Here is a 22,027-nt window from a genome sequence, read left to right as displayed (position 1 = left end):
ACATTTGTTCGTGGCACGTCCTACAGCAGCTGCCTCGACCTCTGTTTCGTTTCCAGAAACCTTCTGTCTTCCGCATGTTGGTGCACAGATTTGGACACTCGCGGCAGTGACCACCTTCCAACCTATGTTCAGTTCAGGTGGTTTCGCCGCACGCACACACGCTACATCCGTCAAACCGACTGGACACTGTTCAAGGCATCTGTCAAGTCTGGCTGTGAGCACACGACTGATCCATCCGAGGTAGAAAACATCATTGCTTCTTCACTGCGTGACACAACCAAACAGGTTAACCTACCGATGCAGAGATCAGCAGTTGACTCCCAATACGAGGCCCTTCGTGCAATCTGTCGCCATGCCGAACGCAGATACAGACGAACGAAGTCACCTTCAGAACTTTCCGCCTGTCGTCGAGCTCAACGACATGTTCTTCGGCATCTTGACAAGATTGACAGGCAACGTTGGAGAAATTTCTGTGGATCTCTGGACCCCTGGCAACCTCTATGTAAGATCTGGCGGGTGGTATGAAGTTTGCAGACAACTCCCCAACAACGTCAACCATTTCAAGCTGTTGCTCTACATCAGGGACGGACAGAAGTTGAGATAGCCAGTGACTACTGTAGCCTCATCGTGGACATCACTGATGGTCTTGCCACTAATGAGCTTCTTACTACCATTGCGCCTCCATCGTCTGACGAGCGCCTTGATCTACGTTTTAATATATATGAGCTTGACGCTACGATTTCTGCCTCCCGCTGATCATCGGCACCAGGACCTGACGGAATCACGTATGCTGCACTCAACCATCTTGATACAGAAGATCGACGTATCCTGTTATCTCATTATAACACCTCATGGGAGTCTGGAGAAGTCCCAGCTAATTGGAAATGCAGTCGCATTATGGCATTGCTTAAGCCGGGGAAGTGTCCTTATGCACTTTCCTCCTACAGACCAATCGCGTTAGCCAGCTGCGTCGGAAAAGTGATGGAAAGAATGGTACTGGCACGATTCGAGTGGCTTCTAGAGAGCAACAACTCCTTTCCTGCATTTATGAACGGCTTCAGAAGAGGCCGATCTGCCATTGATGGTGTGGTCGACTTGATCACCAGCGTTGAAGAGGAAAGAAGCCGACGCAGACTAGTGCCGACGGTCTTCTTAGACATTAAGGGTCCCTACGATAATGTGCTGCATTATGCGATCCTTGACGCACTGGAAGATTTCGACATCGGTGGACGACTGTACGCTTGGATTTTCAGCTACCTTAGGGACCACACCATTTACATGACGACAAGTAACGAAGACACCGATCGATATAAGCTTCATCGTGGTGTTCCCCAAGGAGGAGTTCTCAGCCCGATCCTATTCAATGTCACAATGATCGGCCTAGCAGCAGAACTTCCCAGCACGGTGAAGATCACTGCAAACGCTGATGACATATGCATACGGGCATCCGGAACTACTCGTCCGCAATTGCGAGCTCGACTACAGCGTGCAGTGACGACCACATGCAAATATCTACGACGTCAGGGGCTCACTCTTTCAATCGACAAATGCGCAGTGCTTGCGTTCACGCGCAAGCATATGTCGCAATACCCGATATTTATTAATGGGACAGCGATACCTGCTGTAACGCACTACAAGTTCCTTGGGGTTGTCGTACACAGAGATCTATCGTGGACGAGGTATGTCGCAGTACTTAAATCTAAATTGAAGAGCTTTGCTCTTATTCTTCGCCACGTAGCAGGAGCAAGATGGGGCCCATCAGAATCATCGCTACTTCAATTGTACAATGCTCTATTTGTGGGATACATTCGATACAGCATGCCGGTGCTTTCCAATATGAGACCTAGTTGTGTGAAGACACTAGAGAGTGTTCAAGCTCAATGCTTACGAAGATGCTTGGGTCTACCGCGCTGTACTTCAACAAATGGGACAATCACAGAGGCTCGGGCTTGTCCCATCAGTGTATACATGCTCTGCAAGCCACTTATAGTTCACCTCCGCTTACTGAGCAGACACAGACAGCACCCACTGTCAGTACTACCCGCCACTCACCCAGATTGCAGTTTCTCAAGAGTAATATCACGGCATGAAAATATTATACCATCAAGGTTTTCTCCGCCAAATGCCCCTGCAGTGCCTCCATGGGTCCTGCCTAAACCACCTATCTCTTTTACGATACCTGGAATTACGAAGAAGTCGCTCATTTCTTCTGTTGGCCTCAGACAACTGACCCTATATCACATTTATACAACGTACAGTGATTCTCTGCACGTGTACACCGACGGATCCACCACGCTAAACACCTCCGCCGCAGCCTTTGTCATCCCAGACATGGATATCGCTCGACGATTCAAAGTGGACCATAAAACCACATCAACTGCCGCAGAGCTTGTCGCTATCCGAGAGGCAATAAGGTTTATTTCCGGAGAGCGACCTCGAGCCTGGACGATTTTCTGTGATGCCAAACCCGCTTTGCAAACCATTAATTGCATCATGAAGCAAGGTCCGTATTACAGCTTGGCAATAGAAATCACAGAACTTATTCAGGTTTCTTCAACAAATGGCCATCTTATAACTTTCCAGTGGATTCCCGCTCATTGCGGCGTGATGGGAAACAAAGAGGCAGACGCTGAAGCTAAAATGCATTAAGCAGTGCCCCTGAAGTACGCATTGCATTTTCACGAGCTGACACGAACGCCCTGCTTCGCTGCGTGATGCGCAACTACACACTTCAGCACTGGACCAAACCGGAACGGCGACACCAGCGACTTCACAAATGGGACCCGGAAATGAGGTTCCGCATGCCTCCTAAATTGAAACGGCAACTCACAAGTATGATCCACCGCATTCGTCTTGGTGTAGCGTACACCAGACGTTACGCACATATCATCGGTCGCAGTGACACCGGTCCTAATTGGGAACACTGTGATGTGCCAGAAACACTTGAGCACATATTTTGTGTTTGCCCAGCATACGCACGTGAACGACAAACACTGATTTCTTCTACGGAACTATATCGCAGTAGGTCATTAACTGATGAGATCATGTTGGGCCCTTGACCAGACACCAACAGTGCAACTGCGGTCACAAGAGCAGTTATTACCTTTTTAGAAACAACTGGACTATGTGCGCGGCTATAAAACGTGTCTCAGCTAAAAAGAACACTACATACTCACCTCTCTGTCTCACCATCGTCATCCATTAATCTTTCTTTTCTCCTTTCCCTTCCCCCAGTGTAGAGTAGCAGGCTAGAGCAAGCTATCGCTCAGGCCAACCTCTCTGCCTTTCTGTAAATAAACTTACCTCCTCCTCCTATGCTGTAAATTCTCATGCTGTATTTTCCTTTTCCTTGTAAACATTATTTCCACTCCCCTCTATAATGTCATATGGCCCTGAGGGTAAATAAAATGAAATGAAATGAAATGAAACGGTGGCCTTTGGGGTCAGCAGGTGAAAAACGTAACCGATACACGACCGTGGAGGACCGCTATAAGAAGGAAAGTGCATTCCTTAATTAAGCGCAGAAAAAAACTAGTGCCATTTGCACCATGTACTAAACGGTTGGTTTTGCTTGTTGTATCGAAGTCGTATCAAGTCTTATACGTTTAGTGCGCAACATTGTATTCCGTTCCACAAGTGAGGTGCAACGCTGCAAGCAGTTAAGTCAGCAAAATTTTTAAACTCCGCACATCTCGTGGTCGGCTTTCATTTTTGTAAACAGTCGCACGAGCCTAGCGTGATGTGTTTAGGAAACGTTGTGAACCGTTTGTACCCTTGTCACACGTGGCAACTGAAGTGCACTTCGAGAGAGTACACTTAGTCGCGAGTGTCATTTGCGCGCTTCACACGAGCAAGTTTGGTGTCACTCGCTGCAAAGTACACTCGCCAGCAAGTGCGTTCCCCTGCCTCACTTCGCTGTGACGAAGTGTGTAGCCTCGGTACCAGTGACTTGCACAGAAATACGCTGTTGTCTAAAGCTGCGCTCATACTATTTTAATCTATTGTTTTCGGTATAAGGGATACTGCTATGTATTAAAACAAGTCATAAATCAACAATTATTCTCGCTACTTTCACCCTCAGGCAGCTTGCGGCCACGTCCGCTTGGGAGATGCGGCAGCACATGCCGTGCAATGGTTGCTTCCAAGGACACTTGCACATGTGTAGGCCTGTCGTTCTACGATGGCGTGAGCTATGGTGCTATCTTTCACGAAGATGACACACGAGCCTAAAAGTAACAAATATACAGTGCGCTACAAACCCACAAATTACCACTGTCATCATTTCCAAAGTACACTTTGCTTTCTCATGTAGCAGCAGACCGCCGAAATGACACCTTGTGAGCGCAAGTACACTCGCTCTAAGTGCCCTTAAGTTGTCACGTGGGACAGGGGTATTAGAGTACAGGGTACTCTACTATGTGAGAGCGTAAAATCGTCCCTTGGGCCCCACACTTGATGATGAGCAAACTGAGTAGTAGGTGCCTATCACGACCACGCCGCACACCGAATTGAACGCCACCATATGTTGATTGATTTATCGATATGAGGGGTTTAACGTCCCAAAACCACCATATAATTATGAGAGACGCCGTAGTGGAGGGCTCCGGAAATTTCGACCACCTGGAGTTCTTTAGCGTGCACCCAAATCTGAGCACACGGGCCTACAACATTTCCGCCTCCATCGGAAATGCAGCCGCCGCAGCCGGGATTCGATCCCATGACCTGCAGGTCAGCAGCCGAGTACGTTAGCCACTAGACCAACCCGGCGGGGCGCCACCATATGTTGCTTCGCATCTAAAGACAATCATTTAGCGTGCACATAGTGCCACGACCACTGGATATCTGGCGGTCGTGCAAGCGCAAATACACTTGCACGAGCCTCCGGGTGACGCGTCGCAACTGACTGCGAAATAAATAGCGAAAGACGAAAGCAAATAGATGCTAAGTGATGTAGCCACATGATAGCAAACATATAGCGACGTTTGTTTGTAAGATATAAAACATTTTCCATGTTATTTTTTTGGGAGGGGGGTGTTAACGTTTTAACACTGTCATTTGATCATGAGAGATGCCGTAGTGAAAGGCTCCGGTAAATTCGACCAGCTGGGGTTCATTAACCATCTTCAATTACTACACACCGTAAAAAGTAAAACTGTGAAGAAAATTCTTTTCTGAGTGGTTAGAGCGTTGAGCTATTATTCAATGTGAACGCAGTTACCTCAAAAGGTCCCGCTTGCCCTCATAGCGTTGCGTCTGATGTGAGAAACGATGCGTGGACAAGGGCGAATGAGAGACTAAAACAACATGAGTGCGACTTTAGCTTGTTCATTACTAAAAACAAGAACGACACTGAAAACGCTCCAACGCATGGCTGTGGCTACATAGAGAAGGAACGAGAAGTTACTCTCGTGTCCACCACTTTATTTGAGTAAACAGGGGCTCTAAATGAGCAGCAGTACCGTAAGACAGGCACAGCTGCCGCTTGTGGTGCTACAATGAGTGAGTGAAACTAATTTATTAAGTCCACGACAGGTGCGAGTTAACTCGACGTCACCCAGTGGCAGATCCAGAGGGGAGATAGGAGTGATCAACCCCCCCTCCAATGTCTCTGACAGCACCTCCCCCCCTCACCACCTCTTATCACCAATTAAGATCAATGAATGAAAGCACTGTGAGCATACATTAACAATATTTACGCTATGAAGGGGTATTTCTGCTAGTAAAAACAAAAGGTCATCATCATGCCCCTCCTCTCCTATGTTATTTCAGACGCCCCCCCTCCCTAAAATGAGTGGCTGTATCCGCCCTTGACGTCACCTGGCTCGACCCACTCGGAGACGGTCAGGTAGAACGACCACCCTCGCGAGAACCCTAGCTCTCGACGCCAGGATTTGAAAAAAAAATTGCAGTATATCCACTGAGTGAAGGATGATAGGTGGAGCGAAACGTCCGTCGATTCATACGTGCATCCGTCCATCCTTACTTGCGTCCGCCCGTGCATCCGTTCAAGTGACCGTCCATGCGTCCGTCCGTCCATCCCACGGTGCATTTGTCCGTGCGTCTGCCTGTCTATCTGTCTATTCATCCGTCTGTCCATCTAGTGAACACTCCAAATACCGCCATATCGCATCTTTGCATCATATATTCATAATATGCAAGTACCGCTATTAGCGGACTTTTAAAGAACTAAACGAGAGGTGGCTACCTACTACTACTACTATTACTACTACTACTACTACTACTACTACTACTACTACTACTACTACTACTACTACTACTACTACTACTACTATATACATCAGGGACGCACAACCCGCGGCTTAAGGAGCTTCGCCCCTAAAGCTCTTATTGACAAAATAACAGAGAGTAGCACTACAAATGCACTTTTATTCAGAAGTCCAGTGGAGATCATCGCATCTCGGCCGTGGGCCACCAAGAAGCACTGAGCGTCCCGCGTGGAGCAGCCGAGCAGGAAATCCTCCCAAGCCTCTCTTGTAGGTATAGGGCCACGAAGGCCTCCACTAGAGAGACCAGCGCTGCGATAGTTTTGGCGTAACAAATAGGATACGTAGTTGCGGAATGTACCATCTTTGCTTTCGCGACACCACTTGCATCGTCCTGCATGGCTGCATCGGTTCTTAGTCGCGATTTTACGATTCAAATTAAACACGAGAGTGCCACTGTGAGCACCGATTCATTAGTTTGCTTGCCCGTATTATCAGGTGATACCGCTTCTTTAAGCACTGAGCTTCAAAACAAAGGGAACCACGCACGATGACCACAGCAAAAGTGCAGTAAATGCGGTGTTCGAGCAGACAACACAACCCGGCATCCTAAGAGTGACGTCAAGGCGTATGTGCCGCCACGGTATGTCTTCGAGGCCAATAGGTGACCGGTAATTTGGGAAAATCGCAAAGAACTGTGGGATACGACGGCTTCTGGTTCGACGCACCACGCAGGTTAGCAGCGGCACGCGCGCATTTTTGTACCACTCCGTTGAAAAAAGCACCTCTTCGTGCAATGTCAGTGTTTAAAGTTGTTTTTTTTTGTTTTTGCCAACTGTGACTGCGACGATGACAATCTACGAAAGCCGTGAACGGTAAGAACACTTCTTTATCGCACAACAAATCATCTGCAATGCTTTTATGCTGCTCGGAGCTAGCAGATCAGTTGATACAGTAAACGGTTTTCATTCTATCATATGTTCCTGCAGATAAAAAAAATCATTATTTTAAAGATATCAGGGGATGGGAATGACTGTAACAGTGGGCTAAGAGCTCGTTTCGGGATCGCTGCTTCAGCTGACATCGCCGGTCGATCGGCTTGAAGCGCAGCACTTATTGAGCGCGTAGAGATATTATTGTTTTCTAGCCTTCAGCGTGCTATAAGATGCATTTCTTAGTCGAAGTCAGATGCTTACTAGAACGCTGACCTCCATAAACCTGCGTGGCATGGCGGAACATAAACAATACTGTGAGACATAGACGGCGCCGAATAATCGAAACCGTGCGCTTGTTCAACGCACTTCTTCCTTTGGGTGCCGTCCTGGTGCAGAGTTTGACCATGATTGATTAATTGATATGTGGGGTTTAACGTCCGAAAACCACCATATGATTATGAGAGACGCCGTAGTTGAGGGCTCCGGAAATTTCGACCACCTGTGGTTCTTTAACGTGCACCCAAATCTGAGCACACAGGCCTACAACATTTCCGCCTCCATCGGAATTGCAGCCGCCGCAGCCGGGATTTGATCCCGCAACCTGCGGTTCAGCAGCCGAGTACCTTAGCTACTAGACCACCGTGACGGAGCCAGAGTTTGACCAAGATAAACGCAAATGAACTCGTCCAGCGCTTCGTGGAAACTTACTCTTGAGTGAAGCTTTAGTGTTTTTTGTCATGGATGCAATGGCCGGCACACATCTCGTATGGCAGGTACATTTCACTCGCGCGTTCCCATACTATCTTTGCTATAGGTGCACCTGCGGAACAATTTATTTCTCAATAAAATATTCACAGCCAATTCATGCGTAAGCTTTTTTTTTAGTGTGGAACACACACATATTTGTGATAAAATAGTTTTCGCACACTCTGGCTTCAATGTTCTGTACTCAAAGTCTACCTGTCGCTGTGGCTCTCTTCAGAGCCGCGGCCCACCTCACTTTTCTTTCTTCATTCCATGGGAATTGATATCTGCGTTTGTCTTTCACGCTTGAGTTGGTGCAGCCAACGGTCGAACAACCAGCCATGGTTTATCAGGACAAAGATAAACGGGCGACCACGTGTGCGAATCCCGAATAATCTGAAGCTTACACGAAGCGGTTTGCCGTCATCTGCTCTTCTCGAACCGGAAGATGGTAACAGACGGCGCATCCCACAATCCCTCGCTCTTTTACTGAAGAGGAATGAAAAGGGAAGAGGTATGGCAAGGCATACTGCAATTATGTGGTAGGTGTCGGCCAGCACCCCACAATGCGCACAGTAGCCGTACATACCCGGCATGAAATGGTGGATGGCCACAAGACACAAGCCGTTCGTCTGAAAGCGTGTTCAACGTGTCACAAGAAAAAAAATGGCCCCATATCTGCATGTAATCCTCAAATGTCGTCGAAAGACGATAGCCTTGCGTGTATAAAGAGTGAACAAAAACGTTTATTTGATGTTCTGCGCAAGAAAATCGGTTAATGGTATAGCGAAGGCGCTGCGTTAGAGTGCCTCGAGCGTGCAGCGGAGGTGAACGAGCGCATCAAGTCACGTCACACGTGAGACATGAGCGCCATCTGAAAGTTTTTTTTTTCTTTTGGAAAACAAAACACGTGTCTCTGAGACGGGCACGCACACCCGTCTCAGAGGTGATAAGGTGTAGAACGCAAGGCGACGGGCAGGTGCCACCACCATGTCGTCTTAGCAAAGCGTTGGAGAAACTCGCTTCTTCGTGCAAGCGTTACATGGTCAGCACAGCGTGATAAGTGCTACGGTCCTTAGAATTACTTATGTATGCATTTTCTAGTAAAAGGCGAACATGCAGAATATATACATGCTGTTATGGTACCTCAGATATGCGCATTAATTGATTTTTATTGACAATCGCACACGTATGAATGCTGATTCTTGAGCAACATTGGTGGGCGCTAGGGATAGGGTCGGCCGTTCGGGGTATCGGCTGGGGCTGTTTAGAGTACCCGGTTCGCGGTTACGGTGGACAAATAGACAAATGTACAGACAGACAGACCGAAGTTTCTGCGTCGAAGGTCCCCAACAAAGACTATCGTCTTTAAAAATGCCGCGTGCATCTTCCCTCCTGGGGAACTCGAGTAAATGCGCCGCAGAGTGGGAGGAGGCGGGGGGGGGGGGGGGTATTCGCAAGTTCCGTAGACTCTCACGCTGCCCCGTGGCCGCCCGCGTAATTTTTTCAAAGAATATCGGAGTATCGACGGGGCAACGGCTGTCATAGCATGTGCATGTATGTCCGTCTTCGCTGGCGTTGGGCTTTCACTAGAACTTATTCTGTTGTAGGTACCGGACGCACAAAGGTCCCTGTAGTCGTTGGACAGCCTCAGTTAGCGAAAAGGGTGCCCTTTTCAGACACAGTGAAGTAACAATTCAGACGCTTATTCGCGTTCATTTGTACCTGTGAGTACGTTTCTGGCGTCATTTGTGGGTGAGAAACGCGGGGCGTGATTTGATCTGCTTGCCACTTGGGGCGTGACCTTCTGGTTTGTTGCTATCGCGTTCATTGCTACGCCTCTGCGGCAGAGCTGTGACTTCTTTTAAAATATGCGTCAAAAATATCTGCATTGCCATAACGTCAGTGCACGACAGGCATGTCTTGCGGACCGGCACGATTAGCACGAAGACGAAAAGCAAGCTAACATTCCTACACAGAACCTTCCCGGTCATATGTTAATTCCACTTGTGGATTCTGGTGGACATGAGACGTCTGCAGGCAGAGAGTTGGCACTAGACGCGAGCATGCGCAGTGGGTGTGTAGACGGCACCACCGCCGACGTCGAAACACGACATCGTGCGACTAAGAAATGATCCGCATTTGAAAAGAAAGAAACGGCGTAGTGGCAAATCACGTGCACACAGGTGCACATAGGACACGCGCGTCCCAACGAGGCGGGCGCTCGTGCAACGACAGCGAGCGTTTTGTTTTTTTTTCCTTCTTTCGTGGCGTTCCACAGACTCGGAAACACAACAAGAAGACGCCGCCTTTCTTGTGCATTACACAACGTGGTGCAGCGGTGAACGCATTGCGAAGGCCGCCGCCCATTGAAGCCCCGACGCAGGAAGACGACGCTAACGACGGAAATAGAAAAAAAAAAGGGCCACCGGACGCTCGCACAACATGGCGTTGTCCTGCTTGCAGAGCCTGCGTGCGTCGTCGACGACTTCGGCGGCGCGCGCCTGTCGACGACTCCTGCTGCCGGTCGGCGGCGTCGGCCTCCTCGACAAGCACGGACTACGCTCGCCGTCGCCCTTCTCCACCTCGCGACGCTCGTACAAGACGAGCAAGTACGGGGGCCGCTTCTTCGTGACCATGCTGCCCGGTCACGGCATCGGACCCGAGATGATGAACCACGTCGAGACCGTCTTCTTCCACGGAAAGGTTGGTGCCCATCCAAGAGTCCTATTTTCTGCTGCGCGAAAAAAAAATTCCCAATAATATTGCTATCTTAGGTTTAGCGTTCCGAAATCACGATACGCTTGTGACGGACGCCGCAGGGAAGGGATGGAGCAATTTTTACCGTCTGTTACGCTTTAACGAGCTCGAACTGTGCGTAGCTACACTGGCCTTACACAATTGTTTTCTTACTGGATTTACAACACTGCATAATGGCTTCATTATTATGTAGCTTTTACGTCACCCACACTCAAGTATTGTCGTCTCCTTCCGGTAAATATTTCAAGTTGCTTTCAGGAGACCTTGAAGCCTATTTTGAAATGAAAGGGAGAATGTTGCAAAGCCCAGGTCCATACCACTTTAGAAGATCGAAATCTAAAACCCGCCGTAGGTGAAGCAAATAGATTGATCGATTGATTAATTGACTGATTGATTGGAATGTTCGTGTCTCATTTTTGTCAGTCGCCTGCGCGCATCAACATCAGCAGCGTTTTTGTCGTTGCCAATCGGAAAGTAATAGAGCATAAAAATTGTCATAAAGGTTGCTTCAACACTTTTTGAGCATGGCCAGAAAATGGTGCCGATTTGTAGTCGAAGCTGCACGAGGCCTGAAATCGACATATAATATTCCAAGTCACGTAGACATGGCTGACTTTTCACAAATACTGTCGTAAACACAAGTGACCGCGTTGTAGACTGTCCGCAGCTATATGCTGGATTGAGCATTGTGAGCTGCATATACATCCCAGGGCCGCCACTCGAGATCACACAGAAAGTAAGCCTCTCGTTCGAAGAAAAAAAAATCGCAGCATATCCACGGAGTGAATGATGATGAGTGGGGCGAAGCGTCCGTACGCCAATCCGTGCTTCTGTCCTTCTGTGCTTCTATCCATCCGCGTGTTGTTGCGTGCGTAGTCCATGTGTCCATCCATACGTAGGTCTGTCCATACGTCGATCCATCCGTCTGTCCATCCATGCGTCCGTCCATCTGTATGTCTGTCGGTCTGTGTCTGTTTGTCTGTCTGTGCGTCCATCCGACGATCCGTATGTCTGTCTGTGTGTACGTCCCTTGGCCCATCAGTCAGTCCGTCCGCCTGTCTGTCTGCCTGTCCATCCGTTCGTCCGTACTTGCGTCCGAACGCGTTCGAGAATGCAGGCGGCGCGCAGGTAACACCGACGAGACGCGAGCCAAGGAAGCCGAGCGCAAGCGTCTTCAGCGTGCCCGCCACTCTGCTTCGTCCATGGCCCATTAACGGTCCGCCGCGTACGACGACGATCCAGAGACTGAGAGAGGCACTCGTTTCCGCGCACTCAGGCAAATCACGCGCAGCAGCCAATAGGAGATTCGTGGCACATCGGAGCCCTTAGCGCCTGCTACTTCGTTTCGTTGATGCCCCACCAACAATCCGACACTTACGGCGACAATCCAGAGACTTTGGCATTGGACATAGACTTGATGATGATAATGATATGTGGGGTTTAACGTCCCAAAACCACCATATGATTATGAGAGACGCCGTAGTGGAGGGCTCCGGAAATTTCGACCACCTGGGGTTCTTTAACGTGCACCCAAATCTGAGCACACGGGCCTACAACATTTCCGCCTCTATCGGAAATGCAGCCGCCGCAGCCGGTATTCGAACCCGCGACATGCGGGTCAGCAGCCGAGTACCTTAGCCACTAAACCACCGCGGCGGGGCTTGGACATAGACTTGGACATTGGACTAAAGGCGACAATGGACATAGAATGTCCATTGTCGCCTTTAGACTCATCACGCATGACATTTTTATTGCACGCATTGATCATCGTCACTTAACTAATGGTAACATCACCCGGTTTTCTCAGTGCAATAATCTTCTTTTGCCGGCCATAAGGACAAACTACGGCAAGTTCTCAACCTTATTTACTAGCATAGCCATTTGGAATTCATTGCCTTTCGAATTCAAATCATCGCATAACATCCATATTTTCACTTCGCGCAGTAAGAAATATTACGTTCAGGAATTAATCAACTCATCCGATTTGTGTAATTAACTGTTAATAGCTCTGCACAGTTCTGTGCTATTTTAATACTTCAATTTGCCTTTGTTTAATTGATAACACTGATAATGAAACGTGTTGCATTTGTCACGTAGAGTTCATTAATATTGTTTTTGTCTTCACTTGCTTTTGACTATTTCCTTGTTATTTTTCAATAGTAAGTATTACCATTATGTTGTGTATTGATCGTATTTTTATTGTTAATCAAGTTTATTCATTATTATTCACAAGTCCGTATACTATTGCTGTATTTTTTGTAATTACCCCATCCATGTAGCCAAAGGAGGTCCCCCTGTCAGTTTCTCTGAAACTTTGGGACCTCCTGCCGTAATAACGCTAACCATGTAACTCAACTGAACTATTTACTAAACTTGACTTGACTTGACTTAAAGAGTCACTCGTTTCCCGCGCACTCAGGAAAAGCGCGTGCAGCAGCCAATCGGAGAGTAGCGGCACTTCGGATGTAGCAGAAGAGTAGCGCCATGTAGCAAATGATACGAGAAAAGAAATGAGACTGTTCGGGAGATGCTGTTACGCGTGATGCGTGACAGGGTTAGACTAAGAAGAGCTTCGCCTCTAAAAAAAGGCTGTGAAGTTCACCACAAGTGCTTACCAATGTACGCTTTTTTTTTTTTTTTGGCCCTTGTCAGCTCCTTTCTCCGTATAACTTTCAGCAAGCTCGCTGGTGATGAGGGAACAGAAAACACTTAAATCTTGCGTCTAATTCCTCTAACCTCGCTCGTATTTGATAGATTCTAAAAAGAAAAAAAAGGCAGATCCCACCTACAGTGGGAATCGATGATATGCGAAGCACGAATGAGAAATGTTGATGTCATTTTAAAATCTACACAACGTAACGAGGTGGAGTTAAAAGATGTCGTACATGGTTTCCGTGTTGTGGTTATCGTGTATGAGTGCGTAGTTTCAAATCGTCATCTATTCCCGTCGCGTCATACCAAATTTAGTAGACTCGGAGCTAGCAAAACGGCAGTGAACGCGCTATGAGCATGGTATGTTGTCATGTTCTTACATGACACGCGTGTCAGGATTATCATGTTTGTACCAGTCATATACTTTCCTCATTCATTGACGTCACTTAACACTCAAATTTGCATGTGGAGCTAGCAAAACGGCCGCGAGCGCATCATGAAGAGCCCAATATACTCCAATGTAGCGTTGACGCCCGCGCACGCTGGGAACAGCGACGCTACGTTTTAGCCAAACGCCAGCACTCTATAGTCTGACGCCAGGCGCGACCAGCGTCCGTCGGCGTGGCCCTACGGCAACCGGTGCAAAACGCGACATGCTGCATTTCTCGCCGATGCGTTTCCCAGACAGCACTGCATCTCTCTCTTTTCGTGACGAATGGAAGCCGGACGCGCGGAAACGCGCATGCGTCAAAGCAGCGCGGCGCGCGCCTGCGAGTATATGGCAAGAACGGCGCCTGGTATCGCAACGCTGGTTTGACAGGTCGAAATGAACGCCGGCGAGCACGCACACCACGATACGTCGAAATGTATTGGTGCCTTGACTGTGGCATGTAATCATGCTCTCACATGACACACACCTCATGATTATCATGTTCGCACCAGTCACGTACCTTCGTGATCCATTGAAATCATGTAATAACAAATTTCGCATGCGTGAAGCTAGCGAAACGGCAGTGAGCGCATCATGAGTGTGGCATGCAGTCATGTTGTTACATGACATGCATGTCGTGATTATTATGTTTGTATGTGTCACTTACCTATGTCGTCCATTCGCGAGACGTAATACCGAGTTTGGTACATGTGAAGCTAGCGAAACGGCCGTGAGCGCATCATGAGCGTAGCTTGTCGTCATGTTTTTACATGACACGGATCTCATGTTTATCATGCTTGCACCAGTCACGTACCTTAGTCATCCGTTGGCGTACCGTAATACCAAATTTGGTATATGCGACGCTAGCGAAACAGCCCCGAGCGCATCATGAGCTGGGCATGTATTCATGTTGTTACTTGACACGCATGTCATGATTTTTATGTGAGGGTCTGTCGCTTGTGTTCGCCATACAATCATGTCACACCATACCAGTTTTTCAACATGCCCTGAAAACGAAACCACCGCAAGAGCTGCAGGACCATGAAATGTAAGTCATGACATTTATGACATCTATGTCACGATTTTCAGGTTGTGGCTAATCAAATATGTTCTTCATACAGTTATGTTATATCATACCAAGTTTTGTATCGATACCATTATCGATACGGTCAGAAGAGCTAAAAGTCGTAGGCGGCTATACTCGGCGACAGCTTTTCTTGACATTGGAGCGAAGGCTACGGAGGCGGAGCCTCCGCACATTTGTGTTACTACGCAAGTAGTCCGGCCGCTTGCAGCCGATTTCGGTTCCAGTTTCGGTTTTCGCTTGCTCGCTGCGCTAGTGTGTTTAGCAAAATGTATGCATGCAAAATGGGAACGTCAGAGTTGAACTTTGATGAGAGTGCATACATGCAGCTAGTTACTGTACTGTTTATATACTGGTCCATATAAAATTTTCCGTTGTTCAGAACGTTTTCCCAGCATTATTCAGCCTTTATAACAGTGAAGTTTAGGTTCCGCGTTCAGTCCAGTATGTACGGGTACGCGCCACACGTGATCGAATGTTAACGTTTACGGTATTGAGCCCTGGTACAGGCGAAATGGAAGGCCGGTTGCGGTACGATCCGGCCACGGGCCTGTCTTGTTTCAGTTTTGCTGTATTCGGTTTACGCCCTCAAACGCTGTCAGCAATGATCGGCGCAGACTGCGCCTCAGTGTTCGAGAAGCCTCACAATTGTTGTAGATCGTTGTTAAGATTGCGCGCAAGACGCGAACAGTGAAGCTATTTCAGAGCTTGCGCGGCCACCAGTGATAAAGCTGGAAAGTTCGATGCGTGATGTATAAAAGACGGCGCGTCCCAGCAGACGCAGCCGGCGTGCGGAAAACGGGGTGCCGTCCGAGAAATAAAAAAGAAAAAAAACTAGGGCGCACGATAACTTCTTTTCCATGAACAGCGCCCCATATTTGTTCTATCCTTATAATGAAGAAAGTTTTATTTATTCGGGCCATGTAGCTATTAGAATCAGAAAATAAAATAGGTACTATTTCCTGGCGCGCGCGCATGCAGGCGGTTCGGCTCTATAGCTTCCACAATGCTGTCAAGAAAAGCTGTCGCCGAGTATAGATATGTGGATAGATACGCTCAAAGTCACCGAAGTTCACTGAGAAATGCTTCGCATTTAATAATTGAGAACTGATTTCTGAGGCACCAAGCTCCGTTATGAAGCCGTCGAATTCCCTTTTGAATTCAATCGATCGAGTGCTTCATTTCAATTTCATCACGCGATGCTTGGCTACTACTATCCGTTCGATTAAGCACTCTTCCACTTACTCCCCGCAAGGTGCCGGTGGACTTCGAGAAGGTGATCGTGGCCACGGACACGGAGGACGCGTCCTCCATGGACTACGCCATCACGTCCATCCGACGCACGGGCGTCGCCATCAAGGGCAACGTGGAGACGCGCTCGTACAGTCCGGCCGTTGAACCGCGCAACCTGTTGCTGCGCAACAAGCTCGGCCTGTACGTGAACGTGGTGCACTGCCGAAACCACCCGGCCATCAAGACGCGCCACCCGGACGTCGACGTGGTCATCATTCGACAGAACACCGAGGGCGAGTACAGCTGTCTCGAGCACGAGGTCAGTCTGAGCACTGAAAAGCGACCTTGAGCGTGCGCGATGTAGGCTTTTTTTTGGCAGGCGTACGAAAAAGAGGAACTTATGGTCCATGTTCTACAAGCAACGTTTCTACTTTTATATCTTATTTTATATGACCATGATTTCACAAAACATCGGGGCGCATCACGAATTTATGCGGTAATAACAAAACAGTAAATACAAAATATTGGCCACGTATCTGCTTGATTCGCTGCAAATGTCGTCGAAAGACGATAGTCATCTGTCTGTAGGCACTGCGTTGCCTCGATGCGTGTGCGAGAAGCGGGAATCAAGGCCCTCAACGCTGCGGCAGATACGGACGCCATCTGGCAGTAATGTCTGGAAACGAAAGCTCGAGTAGAACGCAGAGCCATAGATAGGTGGAGGTGCACCGTGTCGTCTTAGCGAAGCGTAAGAAACACCCGGTTTTTTGTGCATAGCGTCAGCGCAGCGTAAGAAACACTGGGGTCTTTCGAATGACGTAACCATGCATTATCTATTAAAAAAACACACTACGTTTTATACTTGCGTATTTATGTTGCACCTCGGATATGCGTAAGATTTGCTTTTTGACAATGTTCACAACTATGAACGCAATCATGAGATCAAGATGGCTCGGCATCGAGCAAGGGTTTGAACTTTCCCTGGGTGGCTTAATCACGGAGCAGACAGACAAGCATAACACAGACATACCAAAATTTCTGCGTTTAAGTATCCTCAGAGACTGTCGTTTTTAAAATGTTCGATCACCGGGGGTCGTACCTAAGACCTCTTCTGCGACAGCAGCAGCCGGGCTCGCTATCCACTGCGCCACGGTCGCGTACGCTGGTGTCTGTGCAGACGCACATTTTATATCACATACTTTCCTCTCGCCCTTGATCTCTTAGTCGGTGGTAAAGTAACTAATAATGACCGCGGCCCCCGTAATTAGCTCCTGCAACGCGTAACTGATACGTATTCGTCCAGTTCAGCACGTTTCCAAAAGGCAAGTGCAATTATGTCTACGCTGTAGCACACAACGAGGTGGCGACCTTAGCCCAAGCGCCAGTCTCGCTCATAGGGTCCAACCATATAAAAAAAAAATCCTGCCATCTCCACGGAGGGAATGATGATGGGTTCAGTGAAGCTGCGATGCTTAATGGTAAAAACTTGGAACTTTCGCCCACACATCATAGAAAGACTTGACATGTTTTTATAGGAATGATACAATGTTTCTTATTTTCATATAGGTGTAATTATATACACAATGATTTACAAAAAAATATGTTATCATGTACATATTGATGAAATTATATACGAGGATTGCATTTCTTATTACAAAGCTGTGGAACACATCTTCCTTTGAAAATTACACTTTTGTGGCTGGTGAAGTACGTGGCGAGCAGATATTGAATTAGAGGTTGTGGTTGAAGGTTGAAGATGGCGATGTCGATACAAGTCTCTCTGAAGGTGTCTGGATGCCACCGTAGAATCTTTATACGTGGAGCAAATGCGGTACTCACTGCGATCGGTACGTGGTGACGATAATGTAGCGGTGACTGGAAACTCTTGTTGTAGCACGGCGGTAGCGTTGGCACGGGACTTGTCGTTGCGGATGAAGTCAATGGTGGTGTGGTTGTCGTCAAACCACAAGCGGTCACCTACTATACAGCTGTGACTGTATAGTAGGTGACCCGCACAGCCGCAACGCACGTGCTGGGACCCCCGCCGCACACAAGCGCCGGACAAATAAGCCTATTGGTGACGCTCTTTTACCCTCCACAGCGTCGCGAATTGGCTTAATGTCCCCCGCCCGCGCGCGGCAGGGGTCCCGCACGTGCACCGTGGCAGTGCGGTAAGCTTGTGGAACGGCCCTTCGGGATCCATTCGTCGACAAGCCCGCTTTTGCTTCGGCTGCGGAAGCCTAGCCGCTGCCGCCTCCTCCGGATCGATGCTGGTCCTGCATGGCTTGCGATTGCTGGCGACGCTGGCACCTTTCTTCGGCCTCGCGAGCTCTCTCATGGGGTCTTGGCGGCGGACCCGCGTTGCAGCCGCGTTGCGAGCTTTCCGCGCGACGGCCTTCGCTTCCAAGGTGTTCCTGATACGTAGCTGCGTGGAGATGTGCACTTTCTGCGTTCCCGGTGATGAGAAAGGAAGCTCGCCAAAGGCACTCACGTTCACTCTAGAAGTAGTGGACACGGTGCGTCGAGGTACTTGGCCTTAGCAAGACGAGCTTCACCCCTAAAACGACTGTATGACGCGTGCATGCTTCTCTTGACTACAGCTTTCCACGCTTATGCCAAGCCCGATAAAATCTTGGCCGGGCAACGGTGGAGGCACGGTGCACTTAGCGTTCATTTTAGTTGTGTCGGGGTGTCAAACTCTAACAGGCCCGCGGCGTGGTGATGTCAGCCCAACTTTGGCGCCGAGTCAGCGATGTTCTTCTAGATGTCGCAGTTGGACTACGTTCTCAGCGCTTACTACTACAGCTACAAAAAAGGTTCATTTAATCATACTGATCTCGAGCGTTTGTCATCGGGATAGTGATGTCGCGCCAAGCGTCAGCGTGGCTGTATTCAAGTTAAAACTCCCATAGCCATTGTGCAAGTTCTCTTATACCATTCTTCATCACTCAACTATTTCTCTAAGGACAGGCTTCACTTTCACGTTATAGTGATTTCTATGATGGAGGGATCAATTCCATGTTTCAGGGGCGAAGCTTCCTATGATAAAGGTTTGTGCGTTGACGTTCGCGTAGTGCGCTATAACCGCCGCTGACGATGACGATGATGCTGATGACGATAAAAAAAGCGCGTTCTAGACCACACATTCTTTTTGTACCATCACGGCAGAGCACGTGCAAAGTACAACTATACTCCATGACAATAACGACGACGCTGATGACCATTGAGATGATGACGATAATGATCACGGATGACGACTGGCTTGTACAGTAGATGATGTCTTGATATGCTCTATGATGCACTTCGTATGACTGAAAGCAACCACCAGGGTAACGTGCGCAGACCTAGTCTTCGTCAGCTTCAGGTTATATCTGATATCACAAAGCAGTAATTCACGAATCGAAATTCACAACTCCACAGAACATTACCAGCTATGACCAATAAACATTGTATAGTACCACTTGGCATACATTTACGGGTGTGAGGAGTCAAATTCACGGGTGGTTTACGGTAACACGGAACAATCCCACGATAATTCACTTCGTGGGTATGCCGAGATTTTTTTGTCTCCTTGTGCGTAACGTCGGTCATGTACGTTCACGGGCGGCGGACAACTTCGCCACCAACGTCAGCTATTGTGATCTCATGTAACAGCTTTCACTCTATAAAAGAAAATTATCCCCCGCTCAACTTGAAGCCAATTATACGTGTACATGTTATCTTTAATTTTTCTACTGTACAAACGCTGCAGGTCACGCCGGGCGTCGTGGAGAGCCTCAAGATCATCACGCTTGCCAAGAGTGAGCAAATCGCGCGCTACTGCTTCGAGTATGCGCGCTCCCGCAAACGCAAGAAGGTCACCGTGGTTCACAAGGCCAACATCATGAAGCTCTCGGACGGTCTGTTCCTGGAGACGTGCCGACGGGTGTCCCAGGACTACCCGGACATCCAGATGAACGACATGATCGTCGACAACTGCTCCATGCAACTGGTCTCCAATCCGTCCCAGTTCGACGTTCTCCTGGTGCCGAACCTGTACGGCAATATCGTCGTCAACCTGACGTGCGGACTGGTCGGCGGAGCGGGCGTCACTTCGGGTCGCAACTACGGTGACGACTTTGCCGTCTTCGAGACGGCTACTCGCAACACGGGCACGCCGCTGGTCGGCAAGAACATGGCCAACCCGGTGGCCACGTTGTACGCGGCGGTGGACATGCTCAAGCACCTGGGGCTCATGAGTCAAGCGTACGTAATACGAGACGCCATCCTCAAGACAATTAACGTCCATAAGGTACACACCAGGGACATCGGCGGCACGGCGTCCACTACCGATGTCGTGCAGTGCATCGTCGACGAAGTGAGCAAGAATACCCGTTAGATGCGTGGGGCAGAGGGCGGTGAGGAGATGGTGATCCACGCTTAAAAAGAATTAAATGGTCAGATTCGTTTCAACAAGAACGCCGTTCTTAGTCGATCTTTTACCATTGTCGTTACGTAGATCGGCCAGTGGAATTTGCCGATGTTGGGGTGGAGGGGAGAGGAGGTGATGAATGAGATGAGAGAGTGCGCTGGGCGCGTGGAGGCGAAGTGAGGTGGAGACGAGGTGACCGGCTGTGGGTACACCAGAGGGTTATTATTTGCCTCGCTCCCTTTTCGAAGATGGATAAGACTTCTTGAGACGTCTTTATAAAGAGAGAGTTAAAAATCGGGAATTTCTCTTCAAACCTTCATTATAATTTAAAGGTACACATATTTGACTGAGATCTATATGGCTGAGTAAAATTATGCGAATGAGCAGACTCTCCAGGAACATTTAGTCTTTAGCTTCAGGAACTGGTCCTACGTTTCCATACTCATTCGGTCTATTCTTTAAGGAGTGACTGTCCAGCCGGCGTCGAAGGCAGCGCTTCTTAGTGTTTGCCTACCCCTCTACCGTCGTGATTGGAACTTTGTTGTGTTCAATACTAAGCATTTCTTGGCGAACTGCAGGCACTTTGAGTCTCGCTATCTACGTCTCTGCCTATTAGCCGCCTACGTCTGGGTGCACTCGAGATTACCTCCTCAACTTGGGGCTGACCACAATTACTGTGGGAGGCTAAAAGGGTTTGAAGAATGCGACTGTGTGGTCATGTCATGGACAACATGAAAATGACGCCCCTGAAATTGGTCTACATTGCAGTATCCATGGCTACCATTCTCGCAAGCACAAGCGCTACATATCAACTTGCCGTGTCTGTTGTTGGCGATACAAATGTTGACATCGTTATGTAACTGTAAACAGCTAATTTATATAAAACATGTGACTGTTCAACATATGTTCGTGCGCACAACGTTTGTACATATTTTTAGCGTCATTACGTAACGTTTTGATAGAGAACTTACAACGCGGCTAGGTGGGAAGCGGCCCTCCACAGCTCCCTCCTGTGCAACCAGCCCTGGGCCGTCCAGCAGATACATGGAGCGACTGACAGGCTCGGCCTGGCGGTCCTGACATGAGAGTCGCCCACTACGCGCTAACGTGCGCCTTGACACTAATAATATAAGTTGCATCCACCCACCCACAGCCACTTTCCCTCCGCGTGCTTACTCCGCCACGGTGGTCTAGTGACTAAAGTACTTGACTGCTGATACGCAGGTCTCGAGATCGAATCCCAGCTGCGTCGGCTGCATTTTCGATGGAGTTGAAAATGCTGTAGGCCCGTGTCCTCAGATTTGGGTGCACGTTAAAGAACACTAGGTGGTCAAAATTTCCGGGGCCCTCCACTACGGCGTCTCTCATAATCACATGGTAGTTTTGGGACTTTAAACCCCAGGTATCAATCAACCCTCCGCGTACTTCGCATAGCATTGTGAAATCTGCCAAAAGTTTCCCCCTCAGTAAACAATGTAGCAGATTCCACGTACCGTGAGAATCGATGTTATGCGAAGCATTCGGGAGAGTGGGGCTGTTGGGTAATTTTAAATG

At 48.5% G+C, this 22,027-nt stretch overlaps 1 protein-coding gene across 1 annotated transcript; it reads left to right on the top strand.

Moving 5' to 3' along the window:
- Window positions 1-9,668: 9,668 nt before the first annotated feature.
- On the top strand, window positions 9,669-21,238 carry LOC119181042 (isocitrate dehydrogenase [NAD] subunit gamma, mitochondrial). The gene is made up of 3 exons (XM_037432214.2): window positions 9,669-10,609; window positions 16,085-16,381; window positions 19,814-21,238. Exons 1-3 carry the CDS (start codon window positions 10,349-10,351, stop codon window positions 20,438-20,440), a joined length of 1,185 nt encoding a protein of 394 aa, XP_037288111.2. The 5' UTR covers window positions 9,669-10,348; the 3' UTR covers window positions 20,441-21,238.
- The last annotated feature ends 789 nt before the right edge of the window (window positions 21,239-22,027 follow it).

Source organism: Rhipicephalus microplus, chromosome 10, assembly GCF_043290135.1.
Source record: "Rhipicephalus microplus isolate Deutch F79 chromosome 10, USDA_Rmic, whole genome shotgun sequence".
Classification (NCBI taxonomy): Eukaryota; Metazoa; Arthropoda; class Arachnida; order Ixodida; family Ixodidae; genus Rhipicephalus; species Rhipicephalus microplus.
This window is presented reverse-complemented; position numbering and strand designations above follow the sequence as displayed.

Coding starts and splice junctions, on each gene's coding strand:
- LOC119181042 (XM_037432214.2), top strand. CDS start 10,349: ATGGCGTTGTCCTGCTTGCAGAGCCTGCGTGCGTCGTCGACGACTTCG. Junction 10,610..16,084: donor CCGTCTTCTTCCACGGAAAG/GTTGGTGCCCAT, acceptor ACTCCCCGCAAG/GTGCCGGTGGACTTCGAGAA. Junction 16,382..19,813: donor ACAGCTGTCTCGAGCACGAG/GTCAGTCTGAGC, acceptor CAAACGCTGCAG/GTCACGCCGGGCGTCGTGGA.